Source organism: Capricornis sumatraensis, chromosome X (assembly GCF_032405125.1).
Source record: "Capricornis sumatraensis isolate serow.1 chromosome X, serow.2, whole genome shotgun sequence".
Classification (NCBI taxonomy): Eukaryota; Metazoa; Chordata; class Mammalia; order Artiodactyla; family Bovidae; genus Capricornis; species Capricornis sumatraensis.
Genome location: NC_091092.1, coordinates 86176724 through 86197699, shown reverse-complemented (window position 1 = coordinate 86197699; position 20976 = coordinate 86176724). Strand labels below are relative to the sequence as shown.

The following is a 20976-nucleotide window of genomic DNA, read 5'->3' as shown; positions in this document are numbered from 1 at the left end:
CCTCCAAAGGATCTTCCCGACCTAGGGATTGGACCCAGGTCTCCCGCATTGGAGGCAGACACTTTACTGTCTGAGCCACCAGGGAAGCTATACAGTAGTATATGGGGCCAAAATTCACAAGTAAACATGCCTGTGGATGTTGTCAACACAGTCCATCAAACCACCTAGATGGCTATCAGTAGGGGAGAAAAAAGTGAAGTCGCTCAGTCCTGTCCGACTCTTTGCGACCCCATGGACTGTAGCCTACCAGGCTCATCCGTCCATGGGATTTTCCAGGCAAGAATACTGGAGTGGGTTGCCATTTCCTTCTCCAATCAGTAGGGGAACAGCTGAACAATTAGACATTTATTCCACGGAATACCATGAATCAATTAAAAAGGATACATTAAACCATTGTCCATTATATATTAGCAACTTTTGAAAGTATAAAAACAATACTTGAAAAAAAGTAAATGATGGGTGGATTGTATCAATATCAAATATATCAATATTCTCATTGTAATATTTTACTATAGTTTACTATAGTACATGTTACTATACATAACATGTTACCTTTAGGGGGAAGTGTTTAAGTACATGGGAATTCTCTGTATTATTTCTCAAAACTACACGTGAGTCGACATCTCAAAATTTAAAAGTTGAATAAAAAAATATTTCCACTACGTACATAATTGGAGGTTTCTTCCCCCCACAGAGAACATTTATCTTGCCATCAAAAAAAAAAACTTTTTTTTCACTTTGTGAATAAAACTTAGCGAGGGTGGGATGGGGAATCTCAACCTGGTTTTCCCTGGCTATTGTGATAGACAGCTTTCAAGGTTTCCAGGATCACCCCCGCCTCAAGGGTCCTGGGTCGCCCCTCCCTAGGAGTGTGCGGGAACTACAAATTGCTAACGGGGGCGGCCCCTCTCCCCACCTCGGTCCACGTCTTATTAGCCCAGAAGATAACGCCTTTAGCTGTCGGAGCTGGACCGAATTGAAGAATTCTCGCCCTTTTCCGCTCAGCGAGGGAAAGACTCTCGCCCACCCGTCCGCGGTTCCCTCAGACAGTCATGCCTTGGCTGAGCATCCTCTGCTTCCCGCGCCCTCCTGGGAGGACGCCACGCTCTCTCTCATTGCTCCAATGACCCAGAAGCTGAGCTAGCAGGACTGGCCGCGTTTTCTGGGCAGGGTGAATCATTTCCGGTCACAGGCTCCCTCCCCCGGAAGTGAGGCCTGATGTAAACACCGGAGCAGGGCGTCAAGGCCCGGGAGGTCAGAAAGCCGTGCCGCGGGCGGCACCGAGAACTGGAGCTGGGATCGGGGACGCACAGAGGTCAGGTCAGTGCAGAAGCAGGGATCTGGGGCATGGTCCCAAAATTGGTTGCGGTCTAGGGGACAAAGGGGTCTTTTGAGCAGGAGTTTTGGTTGATGGAAGGTATCTAGGACAAGCATCTTAAGTAGGTGCTGGCATTGGGAGGAGTATGAGGGTGGTCTTGGACGTAAGGGGTGGGAGAGCTATGTGTGAGGAATCCCTGGGCAGGGTTCTTGGGTGGGGGAATCTCCAACGAATGGGTCTTTGTGGGGAGGGGAGGTGAAGGCAGTCCAGTGGAGGTGGTGCGGACAGGTGAGGGGGACATTTGAAGGGTGGGAAGAGGGTGTGCCGGGGCAAAGATTTGGGGAAGATGGGTGTTTAAAGGGAGTATGAGGACTCTAGGGCAAGAATATTAGGGGAATCTGGGGCAGGCATCTTGCTGGGGGGATTGAGAAGTCCCAGGTAGGAGTTTTGGAATGTCTGTGTCCTGAGCAAGGGTCTTGAGGCAGTAGGGTCCCCTGGGAAAGGGTCTTGGGGAGAAGATAGGGAGTCTGGAGGAGGGATCTTAGGGGGTATGCAATTCCTGAGGGTAGGTCCCAGCCAACCCATGTCAAAGTCAGGGATAGCTGAACACATGCAAGGGTATGTCCCAGGGGTGGGGCATCTGAGTGATAAGGGAATTCTGAAGAAGGGTCTTTAGGGCATACAGGGATCTGGGGGAAGGTCCAGGTTGTCCATGATCAGGCAGAAGTTAGCATATCATGAGAGGGGTTGTCTGGAGGTAGGAATGGGATCCTGAAGGTATTTCGGGAAGCCTGTGAGGAGGGAAGGTGTGAGAGCTCAGGAGTGATAGAATAGGTTGGAGTAGAAGGACATGGAAGGAGAGCTCCTCAGAATGGTGAACCAACTATAGCAGGTTTCAGGGCCAGGTCAGGGAGGTGCAGAAGGAGGTGGGTGGTTGAGCTCCCTTTCCCGTTTATTGACAGGCAGACTTAGGTGCTAGGTCCAGGTGTAAGAAGAAAAGTGGGTATGGGGTGGTTCCAGGCCATGTTGGGCACTAAGGTCAGGATTGGCTGGGGGTAAAGAGGAGACATCACTGAAATACCTCCTACCTCATTATTTCCTGAGAAACAGTCAGGGCCAGGGAGTAAGGAGGAGGGGCAGGGGTGGTCGAGGTCGGGGTAGACACACAGAGTTGGGGTCAACCAAGTGTGAGAAGATGGGAACGTTCCTGGCCATGCTTCTTGGGGTCTTGAGAGCTTAGACTGGAGACCCTAGGATTCTTCCCCTGATTTTGTCTTCTCTGCAATACTGCTGGGGTTAGGTAGCAGAGTGGAAGGAGGAGGAAGTAATCAGTTGAGAACAGGAGTTCTAGGACTCAGAGAACAGACCAAAGGACTCTTCCCAACCCTACCCTCATTTGTGTCCAGGGAAGTAATCCTGGACCATGACTCAGCAGCCACTTCGAGGCGTGACCAGTCTGCGTTTCAACCAAGACCAGAGTGAGAGAGGCTTGTGCCTATGCCCTTTTGGGAGCGTGGGGAGGGAGAGAATGGCCACAGGTGGATGTTAAGCCCCTAGCTTCCCACTTGGGCATCCTTTGAGGCAGCCCGGATTCCTCCCATCCCCAGGCTGCTTTTGCTGCGCTATGGAGACAGGTGTGCGCATCTACAACGTGGAGCCATTGATGGAGAAGGGGCATCTGGGTGAGCTGTCGGTGGGGGAGGTGCAATGGGCAGAAGGGATGGGTTGGGCATTGGCACCCACCCCTACTGACACCCTGGTCCTTGTCCAGACCATGAGCAGGTGGGCAGCATGGGCCTGGTGGAAATGCTGCACCGCTCCAACCTGCTGGCCCTGGTGGGCGGTGGTAGCAGCCCCAAGTTCTCAGAGATCTCAGGTAAGTGTCCTCATCCCATCCCACCCTTGGCCCAGATTCCCTAGAATCCTGGCCTCCCAGAGGCACGGGCATATGAAGAGTAACTCAGAGTCACACAGTGAGGCTTACAAGTCCTGGATCTCATTGCTTGAGAAGCTTGGTGTTTTGTCTTCATTTAACAAACACTTGTTGAATGCCTCCTATATGACATGTCCTTACCTATAGAGCGCTTGCTGTGATCCTGGTGCTGTCCTAACCACTTTACATGTATTAACTCATTTAATACTCATAATAACTATGTGTGGTAGGAAGTATCATTATTCCCATTTTTACAGGTGAAGAAACTGAGGCCCAGAGAGGTTAAGTGATTTATCCAAGGTCACACAATCAATAGGTTTTAAAATCTTGGGGCAGTCTCCCCATTGCCCTCTTGCTTTGAGTCTCAAGCACCATCTTGTTTTAAGGGTTTTTGTTTATCCCACTGGGGCATGGCAAAAGAAGGCCTAGGATTCCTCACAGAAGTCTTCTGGGGGTGTATGGACTGGGACCCTGGAGGCAGAAATGGTTACCGATGGGAAGTTCCAGGCCTGGATATGAGTCTCTGCTTGGTTGCTGATGGGTTGTGAGGTCCTTGGCCAGATAGCCAACCCCTTTGAGCCTCAGCTTCCTCATCTGTAAATGAGTATAACAGTTCTAGAACCTGTCTCCTGAGGAATCACAAGTAGTCATGCTGTGTGAGGATCACATGGGGTGCTAGCAAAAGGTTAAGCAAGTGGGTTGAGGTCCCATGGGGAGTAGGGGTAGGTCTTGTGTCACCAGGGCTGCCCCTCACCCTACACGTTGGCCCCGACAACACACCCACCTGCCAAGCAGTGCTGATCTGGGACGATGCCCGGGAGGGCAAGGACTCCAAGGACAAGCTGGTGCTGGAGTTCACCTTCACCAAGCCAGTGCTGGCTGTGCGCATGCGCCATGACAAGTGAGCCTGAGGTGGACTGGGGGTGGGGGAGGTAGGAAGTCCCCCCAGCAGGCGAGAGGGTTCATCCTGCATGGGTACCCTGCCCTCTCTCATGACCATCCTGTGTTGTGTGATGCCCACAGAATCGTGATCGTGCTGAAGAACCGCATCTATGTGTACTCCTTCCCTGACAATCCCCGAAAGCTGTTTGAATTTGACACCCGGGACAACCCCAAGGGTGAGAGGACCCTGAGATGCAGACGTAATGGCAGGAGGTAGTGGATGGGGAAGAGGGACATGCAGAAAGGAACTGGGAAAGAGAGGCAGGAAGAAAGTGCATAGAGATGCTCTGATGGGCTGAGACTCCCAGTGTATCCATTTTCCCATCCCTTAGCCAGTTCTCTCTCTCCACTCTTGGCCCTGTCCTACCCCTGGCTATCTGAGATCACAGAGCAAAAAGGCTCAGTAAGGACATTTGCAGGTATGCCAGGGATTCCTGGGCCTCCTGGAACTGCCACAAATGCATTGGGAGTCGGAGAATCTGCTTTGATGGTGGGGAGCACAGCTGAGAACAAGCCCCCTGTGGGTTCTGTGGGTAACATGTATCGTAGAAGGTTGAAGTCCAGCCTTTATCCAGCTCTGTCCATCTGAGACCCTGCCTGGCCCCATCGTCCTCTTTACCAGCCCACCCCCCCTCGCACCTTAGGGCTCTGTGACCTCTGCCCCAGCCTGGAGAAACAGCTGCTAGTGTTCCCAGGACACAAATGCGGGAGCCTACAACTTGTGGTAAGCTGTCCAGTGGGCAGGGATGGGTAGGTGGGCTGGCTGTCCCTGTGGACTCTTCGCCACTGACCTCCTTACTACCTGCTCTAAGCCTGAACTGCTCCTTCTACCATAGGACCTGGCAAGCACAAAGCCTGGCACTTCCTCTGCTCCGTTTACCATCAATGCACATCAGAGCGACGTGGCCTGTGTGTCTCTGAACCAGCCAGGCACGGTAGTGGCCTCGGCCTCTCAGAAGGGCACACTTATTCGCCTTTTTGATACACAGTCCAAGGAGAAACTGGTGGAACTGCGTCGAGGCACCGATCCTGCCACCCTCTACTGGTAAGCACAGGGCATGGGTGGTGGGCTCTTGACCCCATGGCCAGCATGACATGTGGGCATCACTGCTGGTCTGTCTTTCAGCATCAACTTCAGCCATGATTCCTCCTTCCTGTGTGCATCCAGTGATAAGGGCACAGTCCATATCTTTGCTCTCAAGGATACCCGCCTCAACCGCCGTTCTGCGTGAGTACCTCCTGCCCTACCCTGCCTTACCCCCATCATCCCCCTGCACATATACCACACCTGAGCTTAGCCAGTATTGCCTACAGGCTGGCTCGCGTGGGCAAGGTGGGGCCTATGATTGGGCAGTATGTGGACTCTCAGTGGAGCCTGGCGAGCTTCACCGTGCCTGCTGAGTCAGCCTGCATCTGTGCTTTTGGTCGAAATACTTCCAAGAATGTCAACTCTGTCATTGGTGAGTAGGAATAGCCCTTGATTGGGGGTACTGCATGGGCTGAGGCCTGCAAATTGGACCTGAAAGAATTTTAGGTCATGGGAGGCCTGAGGGAGCAAAATGGATGGGTCACTTCCATCATCAGTGAAGTGAAGTGAAGTTGCTCAGTCGTGTCCAACTCTGCAACGCCATGGACTGTAGCCTTCCAGGCTCCTCTGTCCATGGGATTTTCCAGGCAAGAATACTGGAGTGGGTTGCCATTTCCTTCTCCAGGGGATCTTCCCAATCCAGAAGAGATGTGGCCAAAGGCCTGGAGGTAGACCCTAGGCTATGGGACACCTGAGAGGATTAGAGTGTGGCTTTGGCAGCCTCTAACCTTTTCCAATGCTCCCCTCTCTTCCAGCCATCTGTGTAGATGGGACCTTCCACAAATATGTCTTCACTCCCGATGGAAACTGCAACCGAGAGGCTTTCGATGTGTACCTTGACATCTGTGATGATGATGACTTTTAAGGACCCTGTGGGTTGTGCTAGGGACCTTCAGTGGCAGATTGCAAAGGCTGTGTGGGGGTGGGAGTGCTGTGGAAGCCGCCACCCAGGAAGCATTAATGGAGCGGGTGCCCACTTTGTCCCAAGCACTTCCTGATGACTGTGTGGGTGTGCCTGCAGGGCCAAGCCAGGGACTCAGGGAGACAGTGGACCCCCTGGAGCTCCCAGCCTGAAGAAAACTGCTAAGGACCCAGAGTGGGTGCCCTAATCCAACCTGTAGGGATTTTTTTAAAACTTCCCAGAAAGAGACTCTGATGTGATGAATATAAATAATAAAAGGCCCTTAATAGTATTTATGACTGGACCTTGGGAGTGGAGCCTAGAGAAGATGAGGCTGAAAAGGCCCTGCAGGAGTTTCCTGGAAGGTGTGACCCTCTTGGACCTTGATGGGAAGGAAGTGGGATCTTGCTCAGGCCCTTCTGACAGTCTCTGCGTGTTCTTTAAGATCTGGCTACTGGGTGCCAGAACAGCCAGCATCTCCCACAACCGGCCCTGTGGCGCCCCCGCGTGGGGGTGGATGGGAATGTCTCGCCCCATGGCGAAGACTTAATTTCCCGGCAGCCCCCGCTAGCCTACAGTTCCGGTTTGTTGCCTGCACTTCCGGTCACGTGCATCAGTGCACATGCGCAGTCACTGGGTCGTCCGGGTAGCGGCTGCAGGATCGAGACTTCATTTCCCGGTGTGCCTCGTGTTGGCGCGAGGTGGTACGGGTGTTGTAGTCTGACCGCTTCTCTGGTCCAGCTACATCGACAGGCAGGATGTCGGAGGTGCGGCTGCCACCGCTACGCGCCTTGGACGACTTCGTTTTGGGGTCGGCGCGTCTGGTGGCCCCGGATCCTTGCGACCCACAGCGATGGTGCCACCGCGTCATCAACAACCTCCTCTACTACCAAACCAACTACCTTATCTGCTTCGGCCTTGGTCTCGCTTTGGCCGGGTGAGGGAGGGAGGGAGGCGCCGGTTGGCCGGGGATGCCCACTGGCATGGAGGGTGGGCCCGCTGGATTTTTAGAGGGATGCAAGATCTTGAAGGGCGAATTCAGTAGTATGAGGAACTGAGGGGGAAACTGGGTGACAGAAGCCCTCGAAGAGGGCTGGGCCTTTGCAAAGGTTTAGGGACAGGTTGGGATGGGAGGGTCGGCTGGAATAGGTCCTGCGGGGGTAGGGTTAAGTGTGGATCTGAAGATAAGGAGGGCCTGAAATTGGGACATGACTGCCTGAGGGGTGATGGGACCAGCTTTAGGTGGCCTTGAACAATTTACTGCAGAGACAGGGGCTGGACTTGGTCAAGTTGAAGAGTGGACTTGTGGAGGATCTGGACTTGGAACCTGGCTATAATTGGAATGCTCCAGGAGCAGGTACTAGTTGGGAAACTTGAGTTATGAGGAAGGACCCCAGGATGGAAGGCCTGAGACGAGGGACAGATCGAGAACCCAGAGGAAGGACTTGGTCAGGATTGGAAGTTAACAGTGGTACTGAAAGCCTGGAAGGGGTTCTAGCAATGATGGAGGGAGGAATCTGTAGGAAATGGGAGCCTGGAGGGGGAATTTCAAAGAAAGGAAGTCTGGAAGGGACTCTGGGCTTGGGGAGTGGGAAATGTATGGAAATAGGACTGGAAAGAGTGGGTTTGGGGTCAGGCTTGGAATGGGGAGGTGCGGCTGGAGTGGGTTCTGCGGGGGGGGGGGGCAGAGTCAGAAGGAAAGAGCAGAGAAAGGCTGCAGGAAGATGGGACTGTAGGATTGATTTTTAAAAAAAAATCCACAGGGGAGCCCAGGGCTCCCAGAAGTGGGAACAGGGATGGCGGGAGTATTTGCTGAGCGGGAGGATCCAGAGCAGGGGTAGAGGTGGGAACAAACCAAAGCTCTTGGGGCCCATCCAGGCTTTGGTGGACGGTGGTCTGGGAGGCCCTCTCCCCGCCTGCCCGGGGGCTAGCTTAGTTCCATTGTCCCCACAGGTACGTGCGCCCTCTGCACACCCTCCTAAGCGCGCTGGTAGTGGCGGTGGCCCTTGGCATGCTGGTGTGCGCGGCTGAGAATCGAGCCGCCGTGCGCCGCTGCCGTCGCAGCCACCCAGCCGCCTGCCTGGCCGCAGTGCTTGCCGTCGGCTTCCTCGTTCTCTGGGCCGCGGGCGGCGCTGGCACCTTCCTGCTCAGCATCGCCGGGCCAGTGCTTCGTGAGTCTTCACTACCCTGAGATAACCGGAAAGCCAGCCAGCGCTCGCGAACGGCGCCGGGCCCGTCTTACCCCGGTTCCTGGGCTGAGAGGGGGCTGGGATACCCGGCGGGCAAGGCCACACCCGTCCCTTACAAAGCGCCTTCCCTGGCTTTGAGCCCCTCTCTGGGAACGCCCCTCTTACTACCCGCCTTTCTGGGCGTCACTGCGGGTATGAAGTGCCTTCCGCTGGCCACGTCCCCATTGCTGTGCACCCTTCTGGCCACGCCCCTGTTGTGAAACGTATTACTCCGCCATATTAGCAGGGTTTGAAGGCGACCTGGCTACCGACCATTCCGTTGGTCTGCCAGTGTTCCAGTTCCTTTCTCTGGCCCCCCATTAGCTAAAGACAGATGTCCCATCCCACTGACCCCACTTCCTCTCGGTATTGCCCACAGTGATCCTGGTGCATGCGTCACTGCGCCTGCGCAACCTCAAGAACAAGATTGAGAACAAGATTGAGAGCATTGGTCTCAAGCGGACACCAATGGGGCTGCTACTGGAGGCGCTGGGACAAGAACAGGAGGCTGGATCCTAGGGGCCTAGGATCTGTACCCAAAGGCATGGAGAATGCCATCCCCACCCTGGCCCGAACCCAGAGCCCTTGCCCAACCCTTAAAATAGGAGCCTCCCACCCAGTTCGAAAGACAACTGCAACCCTTTCCCCAGATCCCAAACTGGGATATTCCCTCATACCCACCCCCACCCCCCATTTTAGGAAACCAGAGTCTTCCCAGCCCTGAACTTGGACCCAGAGACACATCCAGCCCAAAACTGAAGAGTTGGAGACCAGAGCATCCATAGCCAACCTCAAACTCTAGGCCCACACCCCCAACCCCAATCTGGGACCCATCTATCCTCCTTGCTCAGTCCCAAAGCTGGGGTCTGGGACCAAGGCATTCTCAAATCCTGAACCCTGAACCAAGGCTTTTCCAGACCCCACCCCAGCTTTGAACCCAGGATCCAAGTGTTCTCAGCCCCCATCAGGGTAGAGGATTCAGGTATCCTGACCCCATTGAACCCTTGGTCCCAGATGACCCCAACACTCACCAGTCCCACTTGCCTCCCTCCAGCTCTGCTTAGGAGTTCTGCCACTTCCCCGAGAAATTCCACAGTGACAAGGACTGTGGGGTGGGGTGGTGTGGGGCTAGCCCTGACCAAGAATAGGGCATATATAGCAGTATTGCTGCAACAATAAAGGCTGTTGCATTGCTCAAGTCAATTCGGGCCTCTTGGGTAGTCTGTGTGTTTCAATGGCCAGAAGTGACCTGTTTTTCAATTCTGCTGGAGACTTTTCTGACTGAGTCTGTCACATATGTGAGCTGAAAAGACTAGCTTTCAGTTCCTTTCTCAAATCTATTACCTCTGGAGTGGCGGGTTTTTTTTTTTTTTTTTCAGTGCTGAGCAGCTTGTGGGATCTAAATTCCCTGACCAGGGGTTGAACTTGGCCCTTCAACACTGAAAGTGCAGGGTCCTAACCACTGTTCCACCAGGGAATCCCTAGAGTGGCATTAACACACAGGGAGTTAAGGGCAAGGAGTGTTTGCTGCCATCGTTTGTTTCTCTAAGGGCTCTTGCCTAGGAATCTGGGCATGGACAGGCAAAGAAGTTGCCCCACATCACAAAGCAAGTAAAACCAAAGCAGATTACATTATCAAAGGCTGTTTCCACAGTGCTATATATATATTTTTTTTTCTTGTTAAAATGTCATCTTAGGTAAAGATGTGGGCCCCCAAGGCAAGGCAGATAGGGAAGCAATACATGGGTTCAGTTTACACATTTATTATAGAAATCCCCTTCCAATGTGGTAGTGTTTTGGGTCCAGATCCATTGATACAAAAAGAAAAGTTTTCACACCAGGTAAAGGGGGTAGAGGAACCCCCAGCTTCAGAAAGTCACAGAAAGGTATCATAGAAAACACAGCTTGTATGGAATTTTTTTTTTAAAAAGTGGTGGATGGAAGGAAAGCCAAGAAGATGCGATGGAGCCAGTGGCAAGGCGTCACTTGAGGATTTCATTGGCATCTACCAGATGCTAGGTTCCACCACCGCAGCATTCCAGGACACAAAACACCCAATGGCTCTGCCCTTTGGTCCTCCTGTGGGGCTTCCTGATTGGGAAGAGGGCAGAGGCTGCCACCAAAGGCTGAGCCATCTGATTCTGTGGGCAGAGACAGCGGGCACAGACAGACAGAGTCTGGGGCACCTTCAGGCACCCCTGGGGAAGGGAAAATGAACCCAAGCCTCCCACCCAGACTTCAGTCCTTCCACATGTGGGCAGAGACTTCATTCCTTCCAAATGTGGGCACCTCTGCCAAGAAAAAATTGTCCCAGTGGATGGATGGCAGGGAGTTCTGTTCACATCAGTCTCCTGACTGCCCTAAATTGGGCCCCAAGACCCTATCTGGTCCATTTTGTGGAGGGGGTTCCTGAATGCAGCAGGCTGGGCACAGGGACAGGAATGAACCCAACCAGGATGAGATCACAGTTTCCCTTTTTATAAAACGTCTAGTGTTGGGGGAGGACAGTGAATACCTAAATCACAACTGTAAACAGAAATGGAGGAAGGGGCTTGGAGTCTCCATTGCATCACCTCCTCTCTTTTAAGCTGGCAGAAGGCCCCCAGTCCCCAGCACAGCATGAAAGGAGATGCAGGGTGTCAGACACCTTTATGGGCCCACGGGGAGCCAGGGGCCTTGGATGATCAGGTTGGTGCCCACCACCAGGAGTGACAGCAACCCTATCCCAGGGCTCAGCGAGGTCAGCTGTGCACTCCCCAAACTGGAGTCTTGCCCAGGCCAGTAAGGGGCATGTCAGAAGGGGTCAGACCAGCGTTCCCGGGGTCTGGGGGTCAGAACCGGAGGACTGCTCCCCCTCTAGCGTCAGGTCACTTAAACGAGCGCTCAGCTCCGGGGGGTACAGGAAATCCGCGTAGTATCTTTAGAAGGGGTAGCAGGAATCCAGAAGACAGGGTGGGAAGACCGGACAGAGGAAAAGACGGACAAGACACAGAAAGAGGAAAAGAGGCTCGTTAAAGAGGTGGAAACAGGCACAGGAGAGTACCTTTAGGCTCGCAGGTGCGGGGCGCGGTGAAAAGAGGAAGAGAAAGGCGAGGGGCACAGGACAGCCCTTCCTCCCAGCACCCTAGTTTCAAGGCTCATTTTTAGCTGACATGCACTGGCTGTTCAACTATTACAACTCTTGAATAGTTCGGTGAAGAACTGCTGCTACCGGGGCCCAAGATACCCCTCTGCCGAGGCCCCACGAATTAATGCGGGTCAGGCAGAGCCCAGGGACCACAGGCCAAGGCTGCAGCTACTTCTTTCGTGGTCCCTGTCATTAGCTACCATGACTAGCTGCTCCTTGGCCTGGACACCTTTGCCATCTGCCTCAAGAGACCCCTACCCATCAGTAAAAACAGCCCCCATACCTGCCGGAGACAGGGGGTGCCGTGAAACTCCTCGAGTGTGGGAGCGGCGCCTGGCTGGGGGCCCCGTACAGTGCCTGGCCCACCTCATAGCAGCGGGCATGAAGGAAGGGCGGGTGCTGCGGGCCCATGTGAGGGAGCCCAGGCCGGCGCTGGGGCCCCGAGGCCAGTCCCGAGTTCCGGATGTACCAGTCCCGCAGCCCCTCCAGGGCAAGGTTCTTGTGGCCACTGCGCTCACCGGCCGAGGGGATACGGGCGGGTGGGGGCATCCACAGCAGAGGGTTGGGATGCGCCTCCAGGCCCTCGGCGGCCTCCAGGGGCAGACCACAGGGCTTGGCGCGGGGGGCACGGCTATGGGGGTCCTTGCTGCGGAGGAGGGGGCTGCTGCCGTCAGCTGCATACACAGGCGGTGGGCCTGGGAGCATGGCGACGAGCCCATCGCGGCGGGAGAGGGGTCCTGGAACCTCAGCTGCCGGCAACAGCTCCCCCCAGCCTGTCCCGCTGCCCCCACGGGGCAGGCCCCGGTCCAGGGAATAGTCCAAGAGGAAGTCCCCACACACGGGTGGGAGCCGGGGGGGCCCGCGGGAGGCCGGAGCGGCTGAGCTGGGCCGGGCAGCCCGGGGAGGGTCTGGGAGGCCAGCCGTGCGGGAGGAGAAGGCAGGGGTTGGCTGGGGGCGCTCATATAGCACCTCACTGCTCTTGCAGACTGGGGGACCGGTGGCAGGGGGAACCAGAGGTGCGGGCGGGGACCCAGCTCCCCCACCCGCTGCCCGGTCCACCAGCAGGGCCTCGGAGCTATTGCTGCGGCGGGTGCGAGCTGCGAAGAGGGAGGTGCGGTCGGAGACAGGGTCCACCCGTGGGAAGCCCATCTGGGAGTCCTGGCTGCTGGACCACTGGCGAGAATGGAGGCCTTCGGGTCTAGGGGCACAGAGGTGGGGGTGATGGGAGAAGGGTCAGAAATATCAGGCAGATGGGATAAGCACGCTCCGCAACCCTTCCCCCAACACACGCCTCTCTCTGGGCCTTCATTTTCACACTCCAAAATGGGCCCCCGACTAGAAATGGGGTGTAAAGGCATTAGGGAGTGGCACATTAAGAGCAGCAGAGGCCCTAGCCAGGACTGGGGAGCAGAGGGGTTGAAAATGTATGGGGTGCCTGGGGCTGTTAAGCTCCGAGGGAGATGGAAGCAAGGGACTCCAGAGGAAATGCTAGCAGGGGAGGTCACTATTCATAGAAAGCAAGCGTCACAAGGATGGGGACTTTTGTTCACAGCCTGGAAAAAGTAGGCACTTGGTAAGTACGTATTTGTTTAAGGACTAGGAGACTACCATGGTTAAAAGCATGGACTCTTGAGTCAAATTTGTCTGGGTTCAAATACCAGGTCTTTGGTTTACCAACAAGTTAGTTAACCTGTGTCTCGGGTTTCTTATCTCTAAAATGAGAATAACGGCATCTACCTCATAGGGATGTTGTGATAACTAAATGAGTTTGATACCAAGTAAAGGACTGATTCCTAGCAGATGGTAGGTATGCAGCACATGTTAACCAGAACTCATTTATGCCTACAGCCTCTTCCAGAGTCAGGTATTGATATGCCTGTTTTACAAATGAGGAGACCAAGATTCAGAAAAGGGAAATGACTTGCCCAAAATGCACAGAAAAGCCCATACTCAAACTTCAATGCTTCTGCCCCAAATCCCCACCCTCTTTCTCCAAGGCGGGGGTTGGCTGGGGGTGCTCATATAGCACCAAGACAACCAAGACAACTCCTATTCAACTTTCAAAGCTCGGCCTTTCTTTTCTTTTTTTGGTCAATTAAAAAATTTATTTATAATGTGATGTTACACATACATTATGTATGGCATATTCCAAAATATATTTTACCTATATTTCTTTATCATGTAATAGGATGCATTATGAACAAAAGTTCTGAAGCATAAATAAAATTCTTGCTTCTTCATACAACCTACACAGAAAATCAGAATAAAACTGATGGATTCAAAGCTCAGTCTTTCATGTCCTACACTCTTGGAATCCAAATACTCTCCCCGGTACCCCCTGTTATAACTACCAGTTCCCTCCTCTGGTCCTCAAACTCACCCTTAGAGTCCACTTACTTGCAGAGCTGGGGGCCAGCGCCCCGGGTGAGGACAGGAGTAGCAGGCACACTTCGCCCCTCAAAACTGGAGGCACTCCTGGGCAGTGAGCGTGTAGGGCTAGACAGAGACATGCAGGCCCAGGGTGGGGGTGGGGGCCAGGTTAGAGACCGTACCTCCCAGCAGGTCCTCCTGCCCACCCAGGCTCAGCCCCCACTCCTGGCTGTGCGGAAGGAGTGGAGGGGCTCACCCTCACCTGGTGGGGCTGGCCACAGAGTTTCGCCGGCCCTTCAGATCCCCATAAAGATCTGATGGGGGTGGTTTCCATGGGGTTCGCCGCTCAGGGCTGCCCCCAGAGACTGCCCGCAGCTGGTCCCAGGCCTTGGGCGGTGAGGGGCGCTCAGCCAGAGGGAAGCAGCCACGGGGCTCCTCTGAGCAGAAGGGAGAAAATGGTGGAGGGGGGATTCAATGGGAGGGTTGTGGACAAAGCCAAGGGCAGGGGCTAGGAAGGTGCAGAGGGCTAAGCAGCAGAGGACAGGTAGAGGAGGAACCAAGGGAGGCAGGCAGGAACTGGGGCTGATAGGAGAGACAGGGGAGAGGGTGGTGAGGTGAAGAAGGTGGGAGCTCCGCCAGAGGATGGGGTGTGGCTCAAGAGGAGCTGAAGAGGGAGGGCAGGGGCGATGCGTCAGAGCACGGGAGAATTTAGGGGACAAGGGTTCTCACCATTATCGTGGCTGGCCCCAGACTCTGAGAGGGAGCTGCTCTCCGAGTGCAGAACCACATCCTCTACAGGTGAAAAGCAGAGACCCAGGCTTATCAATGCAAGGCCTGGGTGCCACCCGCTTACACCACTGGACAGTCTCCTCCCCACCTGGCACACTTCCCAAGAATCCACCTTTGCCTAAATCCAAGACCACCAGGGGCTGAGTCCCTCACTTTTTTTGTTGTTGTTGTTGGGCTGCACTGAGTGGCATGAGGGATCTTAGTTTTTATACCAGAGATCAAACCTGTGCCCCCTGCAGTGGAAGTGCAGAGCCTTGACCACTGGACCGCCAGGGAAGGCCCTGTCCCTCACTTGCCTGAGGCCTATTCCCAATGTCCCCACCCTTTCCTGGGAGCAGCCTACAATTCCTCTCACAGCTAGGGTCCCCTAAGTCCTGCCTACCTCCCCCAATCTTCACTGGCTGCTCATCAGCTCCACCCCTGCCAGGCCCCTTAGCCAGTGCCCACCTTCCCGCTCTCGTCGGTGGGATAACAGGGCCTGAGCTCACCATGGCTGAGCTGAGCAAGGCGCGTGCCCAGGCAGACTCCCTGGGCGGTGATAACGGCTCCTCCGGTGGACAGGGGCAGGGGCTGGGATGGCGGGACCCCCGAGAGGCCAAGGCGGGCCCGGACCTCCCCAAGCTGCTCCTCCAGCTCGTGCAACCTCCGAAGGGCATCTGCCTGGACTTGGCGCCGGCGCCGGCGCTGCTCAGCACTGAGCTCGGGGGCCAAGGCCAGGCGGCGGGCAGCTGCGGCAATCTGCTGTTGCACAGACACCTCTCGCTCCAGGGCCTCAAGCGCCAGCTCCTGCGGGGCCCACCCGAGAGGGTGCGACAGGACCAGATGTTGGAAACGGAAATGCCAGGCACCAGGACCAGGCGGTGTCAGAGTCTGGATAGGCTGGGGGCGGGGCCTGCCCCTCCTGGGGGCACCTACTGTTCCTCTGGGGGCAGGGTTTGTGTGCATTAGAGCTGCACCTGCTCATCTTCTGGGGCAGGGGAAAGGCTTATTCTGACAGTTAGGGACCAGCATCTTCTCTCAGACCTGGAAGCCACCTCCCTTAGGCTCCTTCCCTCCCCACCTTGAGAGTGAAAGTGAAAGGTGCTCAGTTGTGTCCCACTCTTTGTGACCCTGTGGACTATAGCCCAGCAGGCTCCTCTGTCCATGAGATTTTCCAGGCAAGAATACTGGAGTGGGTAGCTGTTCCCTTCTCCAGGGGATCTTCCCCACCCAGGGATGGAAACCAGGTCTCCCATATTGCAGGTGGATTCTGAGCCACCAGGGAAGCCTTAGTCTCTCCTTTCCCTGGCCATAAGCCCCTCTCAGCTTCCTCTGGGACCCTGTCCCACCCCTGCCTTGCTCGGCGTGCCCATCAGCTCACCTCGGTGGGGCACATGGAGTGGTGTGCTGGGTTGGGGTGCGGTGGAGGGTAGGCGCGGGCTGCAGGGGGACGCCGGCGGACCAACTGGGGTCGTTCACCAGGCTCCAGTGGGCACTCGGGAGGCAACTGGCCAGTCAGCTCCTGGGTGGGGTCAGGGATTGAAGACTACCAAGGGTTAGTTGGGGGGATGGGGCAAAACAGTCATGACACGAAGGTACAGAAGTCCCACTAGCAGCCCAGCCCTGCTCAGCGCCCACACCTGTTATTTCTCTTCCTCTTCCTAATTCTCCACCAGGTGGATGTGTGGCACACTCTCAGCCCCTCCGTGGCCCAAAGCCCAGGGCCGGTGGGCATGGGAGGCAGGGAAGCCTGCTTTGGAATCCAGAATCTCACAGTTTTTATAAAGGTGACACCGTCTGTATACTACATATTATATGACACTCCCTTCAGGGCCTGGACTGCATGCTCTGAACCGCATTACCGTTTCTGGCAAACTGTGTGGACATTCGCAGCGAGAGAGGTGAATCGAAACTATAAATCAGCCCATGTCACTTCTGGTCAGGTTTTACTGCCACGTTTGGGAAATAACTTCTTTTGTCTTTGAGGCTTTTCTTCTTCTTCTTTTTTGGATTTCAAATTGTTGATAAGGGATTGTGGTAAAATATTACCGTATTCGAAGACATCCAAGCTGAGCTTTGGGGAATCTCCAGCTCAGACAAGCGCCTCAGTCTGCCTACCTCATCCCTGCTCCTCACCTCCCTCTTCCCACCACAGACGCCCTTAGGTTCAGGCCCTCACCGCCTCCTGGAGACACACTTTCCTCAGCTCCTGAAGTTTCAGGCTCAGGGCCTCCTGCAGGGCCCGCTGCCGGTCGAGCAGACTCCGTAGACGTTCTGACTTCATCTGGGGGGCAGCCTCTCCAAACAGGGCAGCTGGACACAGAAGGAGTGAAGATCAGGGGGTGGGGGGCATCTTGGAGCAGCTGTGGGGCCAGGGCCCACTCCTTCCCACACAGGCGAGTGGTAACTCAGAGCAGGGGAGGAGGCAGCAGAAGGGGGAACCAGACACCGACCTGAGGCATTGAAGGTGGGAGAGCTGATCAGCTGACCTTTGACTTCCATCCTGAAGCTGTCAGGATGCCGTGACTGATGGCTGGACAAGGCCTAGCAGTGATGCAGGGGAGCCACTGGGGATCATCCAGCATGCGCCCCCAACCCTCCACCCCTACCCAGGTGCCCGTGCCCCAGCTGGAATAAGGAGGACCCTGACCCCACCCACCTGCTTGGCCTGCCCTCTCAGAATCTGTGCCAATGTCAAGGCCCGGGTACCTTGGTTCCCTTCCCATTGAGTGGGAGCACAGCAAGTGGGGAGCTGGGCGGACTTACAACACCTCCTCAGAGGCCCATGGGCCACCGTCAGGAGTCTTGCCTGGGAAAGGAGAATTAACAGTACAGATGCAACCAACTAGAACAACAGTGGGCCTTTATTAACCATCTGGTTACCTTATATGTCACATTTAATCCTCACAACCACCCTGCGATGGCAGTTTCTGTGACCATTATTACCTCCATTTTAGAGATACGAGTAAGACACAAAGAGATGAAATAATCTGCCTACAGCTAAGGATGTAGCCAGGCCCACCCTCTGGTCCAACACTCTCCCTCCCCAGAGGTGCTGAACCTCACGAATCCCTCATAACCTCTCAGCCCATCAGGGTTCCAGGCCTTTGCGCAGGCTGCGGCTGCTGTCTGGAGTGCACTTTCCCCTCCGGCCACTCCAGCCCCTGGTTCTCTCTTATATTCTGGGGCTTCAGTGTGATTTCCAGAGGTGGGCCCCACACTATGTCAAGACTATGCCTCCCTTGTACCTTTATGAGAACAGAAAATGTTATCAGTAACTCTGGCATTCAGAATACTTCCGGGCACACAGCAAGTGCTCAAGGGAGTGTCTGCTGGGTGAATAAAAGAATGACTGCAAACTCCTTGTCCCAACTCCGTCCTGTGGCCCTGGTGCAGCAGCAAAAGCGTTCACTTGGCCTCAGGACCCATCCAGCCCCACCCAGCATGCCAGCCTGTCCCGCAGAGGCATAGGGAAGTCACCCTGCCAGGACTGGGAGTGGCAAAGTCCACAGCTGCAGATAACAAGCGACTGCCTCCTTCTCGGCCCCAGACATCCTGGTTGGCCATGGAGCTGGCCTTGGCTGGTTGCCAGCCCTGTCCTCATCCCTTCCTTTGGAGTTTGCTCCCTCCCTCCCACAGCCTGCTCAGTCCCCAGCTGGGTAGCTAGGTGACATCACCTCCCACCACCTGGTCTGACCTCGGCAGCAGGCGACTGGGGGGACCTCCTGAGGCTATAGAGGTTCCATCTCTACCTGCCTCCGCAATCCCCAGCTTGTCGTTACGTGGTGGCCAGGTGTGGAGAAGACCCAGGCACCCTTGGTGGGGTGGGTTCAAGCCCCTTCTGTATGTGTATCTTGGAGTACATGGCCAAGCTGCTAATAGGGTGCCAGCAGTTTCTCAGCAGGCCTCTCACCCACCTCTTGGGGTCTATGCCCCTCCAACAAAGCAGGGGTTCCTAATCCTCAAAATCAGGGGCGGGGTCAGTCCCTAAAGCTATTTTGCACCCCCAGGCAGCAGTCAGCTTCCAAGGGCTGACATTGCCTGGCATGGCAGGCTTTCCTTGAGGTCCCAGCTTAGATTCCTCTGTTCCTTGGCTCCAGGGGTTCCTTCTTCCTCAGCTCCCATTTGGGTTTGAGGAAGGCTCCCCTAAACCTTCCTTAACCCCAACAGGAGCCTCAACTCCTCCCCAATGGGCCCATTCACCAGGATCACTCCTCCATCCCACACTGGGCTGCTTCATCTTCCTTCCATCTCCCTCAGCCTTCTTTCCCTGGGAGCTTGTAGAGCTTGTGGCATCCTGGAAGTCCACACGGGGTCCAGACAGGAACCCCGACTCCACACCCTGTCAGCCTGACCTCAGGGACATAGCTAGCGCCTGAGTCATGGGGTCATCAGGCAGGTTAGACACAGGTCAACGCCCCACACCCCCACACTCTCACACCCACTCCCAAGCCTCTGCCTCCACTCGCCTACCCTCTCCACACTGGCCTGGGGCAGCCTGGTTCCCACCCAAGGATGGTGAGAAAGAGGGGATCCCAGCAGCTCCCTCCCGACACACTCCCAACCAGCCCCTGGGTCTCCCTACTGGTGACCCTGTGTCCCTGTCCTATCTGAGGATGGGCTGCAGTGAGAGCTGCAAAGGGCCCCTACACACACCCAGAGGCGGCGGGCCCAGCAGGTTTTTCAGGTCTGCCCTTCTGACACCACAGCTGAGAAAGAAATTCCTGGCTGTAATGACTGTTTACAACCAAGACACTTCACCTGGGTGGCACCCCAACACCTCAGTGGGACCCCCATTTCTACATCCTGCCATCTCTGGAGCAAATAACAACTCCTGATGTATTGCACTGTTCCCCACACTGCCCGAGAGGTTCCCCCGGGGCCCCCTCTAGGGGGACAGATAGGGGTGGTGAGCAGACAGGTGTGGGAGGCAGTTCTCAATACCCCAGTCTACGCTTTCCTAGGGGGCTGAGCCCTGGGTTGAAGGAGGGCAGGGGCTACCCCGGCAGTGGAGGAAAGGGGACAGGAAGTAGGAGGCAGTGGAGAAGGGGCGCTCTTCTGCTAATAGGGTGCCAGCTTCTCTTCTCCCTCGTTCCTTCCCCTCATCCACTTCCAGCAAGGAACTGGCTTCATGCCAGGAAAGGAAATTGGACATTTTAGGCTTTGCCCCTTTAGCCAGGCCCTCCTTCTTGGTTGTGTCTCTCACACAAACCTCACTCTGGCAGGGAACTTCAGCATACCCATACCCTTCTCCCCTCACCCCTCGCCCCTGGCCCCACTGCTCCCGGGTGCTCACCCGTCAGAGAGGTGCTGTGGGGTGGCCTCAGGTACCTCAAAAAAAAAAAGTTGCTTCGACAAGGCCCTGCTCCCGCTGGTAGTGGCAATAAGTGGTGAGCCCAGTGGCGGATGCCTAGGCCACCTCCCACTAGGTAATGGCCCAGCCTACCTGGCCAGGGACTGGGCCAGCCCATACCTTTTAACCCTTGCCTGCCTGACACCAGGGCTTGGGTCACCCTTAAGAGCTGTCTTGGAGTCATGTCTCCCCCGGCAGTCCAGCATGGCCAAGAAGAGAGCCTGGACCTCCCCCTTTACCCCATATACCTAGCAGAGGACCGAGGAGGAAGGGCTAATGGTCGTGGGAGTGGTAGCTGCCTCTGGTGCTGCCCAAGTCCCCAGATTCAATCCTGCCCACCCTAGGAGCCGAAGGCTGGAGGTCTGGGGAGAGGTTAAGCACACAGAAGGATTTGGGTGCACAATGGGTGTGTGCCTCTTGTGGCAGCACCCATCACTTTCTGAATATCCTTTACCCTTTCCTCCCAAGGCGAGGCAGGTGTGGGAAAAGGTCAGAAGGCAATTCCCACCCTCGTTGAGGTAACAGTTTCCCAAAGTGGGACAAACGAGGTCCACTTTTCTAAGAGAGACCATGTCTCAGGACCCTACAACCTTCTGCAGCGCCACAAGAAATCATCCCAGCAAAGGGCAGAAACACACCAGTGGTTTAACCACCCCCCCAACCCCTACACACCTGAGAGGATGGCACAGACCCAGCTCCACAGAGCCAGCTTGGAGAGATGAAAGCGGGGGGCCTCCCCGCACAGGTGAAGAGGCCCAACTCTGATCACAGAGGCGTGAGAGCAGCTACAATCAGAACTGCAGGGGCGGGGTGCTGGATTGCAGGTTGACAGAGGCAACTCCTGCAGGGGAGGAGGAGTAGGGGCGGTTCACACTTCATATCCAGGCTGGGTCTCCCCCACCCCCTGGGGCATTTCTGGCCAGGAGTCAAGGAAATGGGAGGCTATCAG

At 55.5% G+C, this 20976-nt stretch overlaps 3 protein-coding genes across 9 annotated transcripts; 2 read left to right on the top strand and 1 right to left on the bottom strand.

Annotated features, from left to right (window-relative positions):
• The first annotated feature begins 1227 nt into the window (after positions 1-1227).
• On the top strand, positions 1228-6449 carry WDR45 (WD repeat domain 45). 4 transcript variants are annotated; one of them, XM_068962451.1, is made up of 11 exons: positions 1228-1320; positions 2725-2796; positions 2926-3000; positions 3090-3194; positions 4047-4152; positions 4275-4369; positions 4838-4917; positions 5030-5238; positions 5320-5421; positions 5508-5653; positions 6036-6449. In XM_068962451.1, the coding sequence occupies exons 2-11, from the start codon at positions 2742-2744 to the stop codon at positions 6143-6145; spliced, it is 1083 nt and encodes a 360-aa protein (XP_068818552.1). In that variant the 5' UTR covers positions 1228-1320; positions 2725-2741; the 3' UTR covers positions 6146-6449. The 4 variants fall into 4 exon arrangements, with proteins under 4 accessions (XP_068818552.1, XP_068818553.1, XP_068818550.1 ...); XM_068962452.1 differs by having other exon boundaries at positions 4044-4152; XM_068962449.1 differs by having other exon boundaries at positions 3972-4152.
• A 432-nt stretch (positions 6450-6881) lies between these two features.
• Positions 6882-9575, top strand: PRAF2 (PRA1 domain family member 2). Of its 2 annotated transcripts, XM_068962713.1 has the most exons (4): positions 6882-7118; positions 8135-8352; positions 8789-8951; positions 9109-9575. In XM_068962713.1, the coding sequence occupies exons 1-3, from the start codon at positions 6940-6942 to the stop codon at positions 8926-8928; spliced, it is 537 nt and encodes a 178-aa protein (XP_068818814.1). In that variant the 5' UTR covers positions 6882-6939; the 3' UTR covers positions 8929-8951; positions 9109-9575. The 2 variants fall into 2 exon arrangements, with proteins under 2 accessions (XP_068818814.1, XP_068818813.1); XM_068962712.1 differs by having other exon boundaries at positions 8789-9575.
• A 625-nt stretch (positions 9576-10200) lies between these two features.
• Positions 10201-20025, bottom strand: CCDC120 (coiled-coil domain containing 120). Of its 3 annotated transcripts, XM_068962240.1 has the most exons (11): positions 19971-20025; positions 17347-17483; positions 17128-17218; positions 16854-16987; positions 16056-16196; positions 15184-15481; positions 14636-14698; positions 14169-14343; positions 13934-14032; positions 11820-12734; positions 10428-11327 (listed from the first exon to the last, which is right to left on the bottom strand). In XM_068962240.1, exons 2-11 carry the CDS (start codon positions 17398-17400, stop codon positions 11213-11215), a joined length of 2085 nt encoding a protein of 694 aa, XP_068818341.1. In that variant the 5' UTR covers positions 17401-17483; positions 19971-20025; the 3' UTR covers positions 10428-11212. The 3 variants fall into 3 exon arrangements, with proteins under 3 accessions (XP_068818343.1, XP_068818341.1, XP_068818342.1); XM_068962241.1 differs by lacking the exons at positions 10428-11327; positions 17347-17483; positions 19971-20025 and having other exon boundaries at positions 11798-12734; positions 17164-17176; XM_068962242.1 differs by lacking the exons at positions 16854-16987; positions 17128-17218; positions 17347-17483; positions 19971-20025 and having other exon boundaries at positions 10201-10550; positions 16056-16568.
• Positions 20026-20976: the final 951 nt, after the last annotated feature.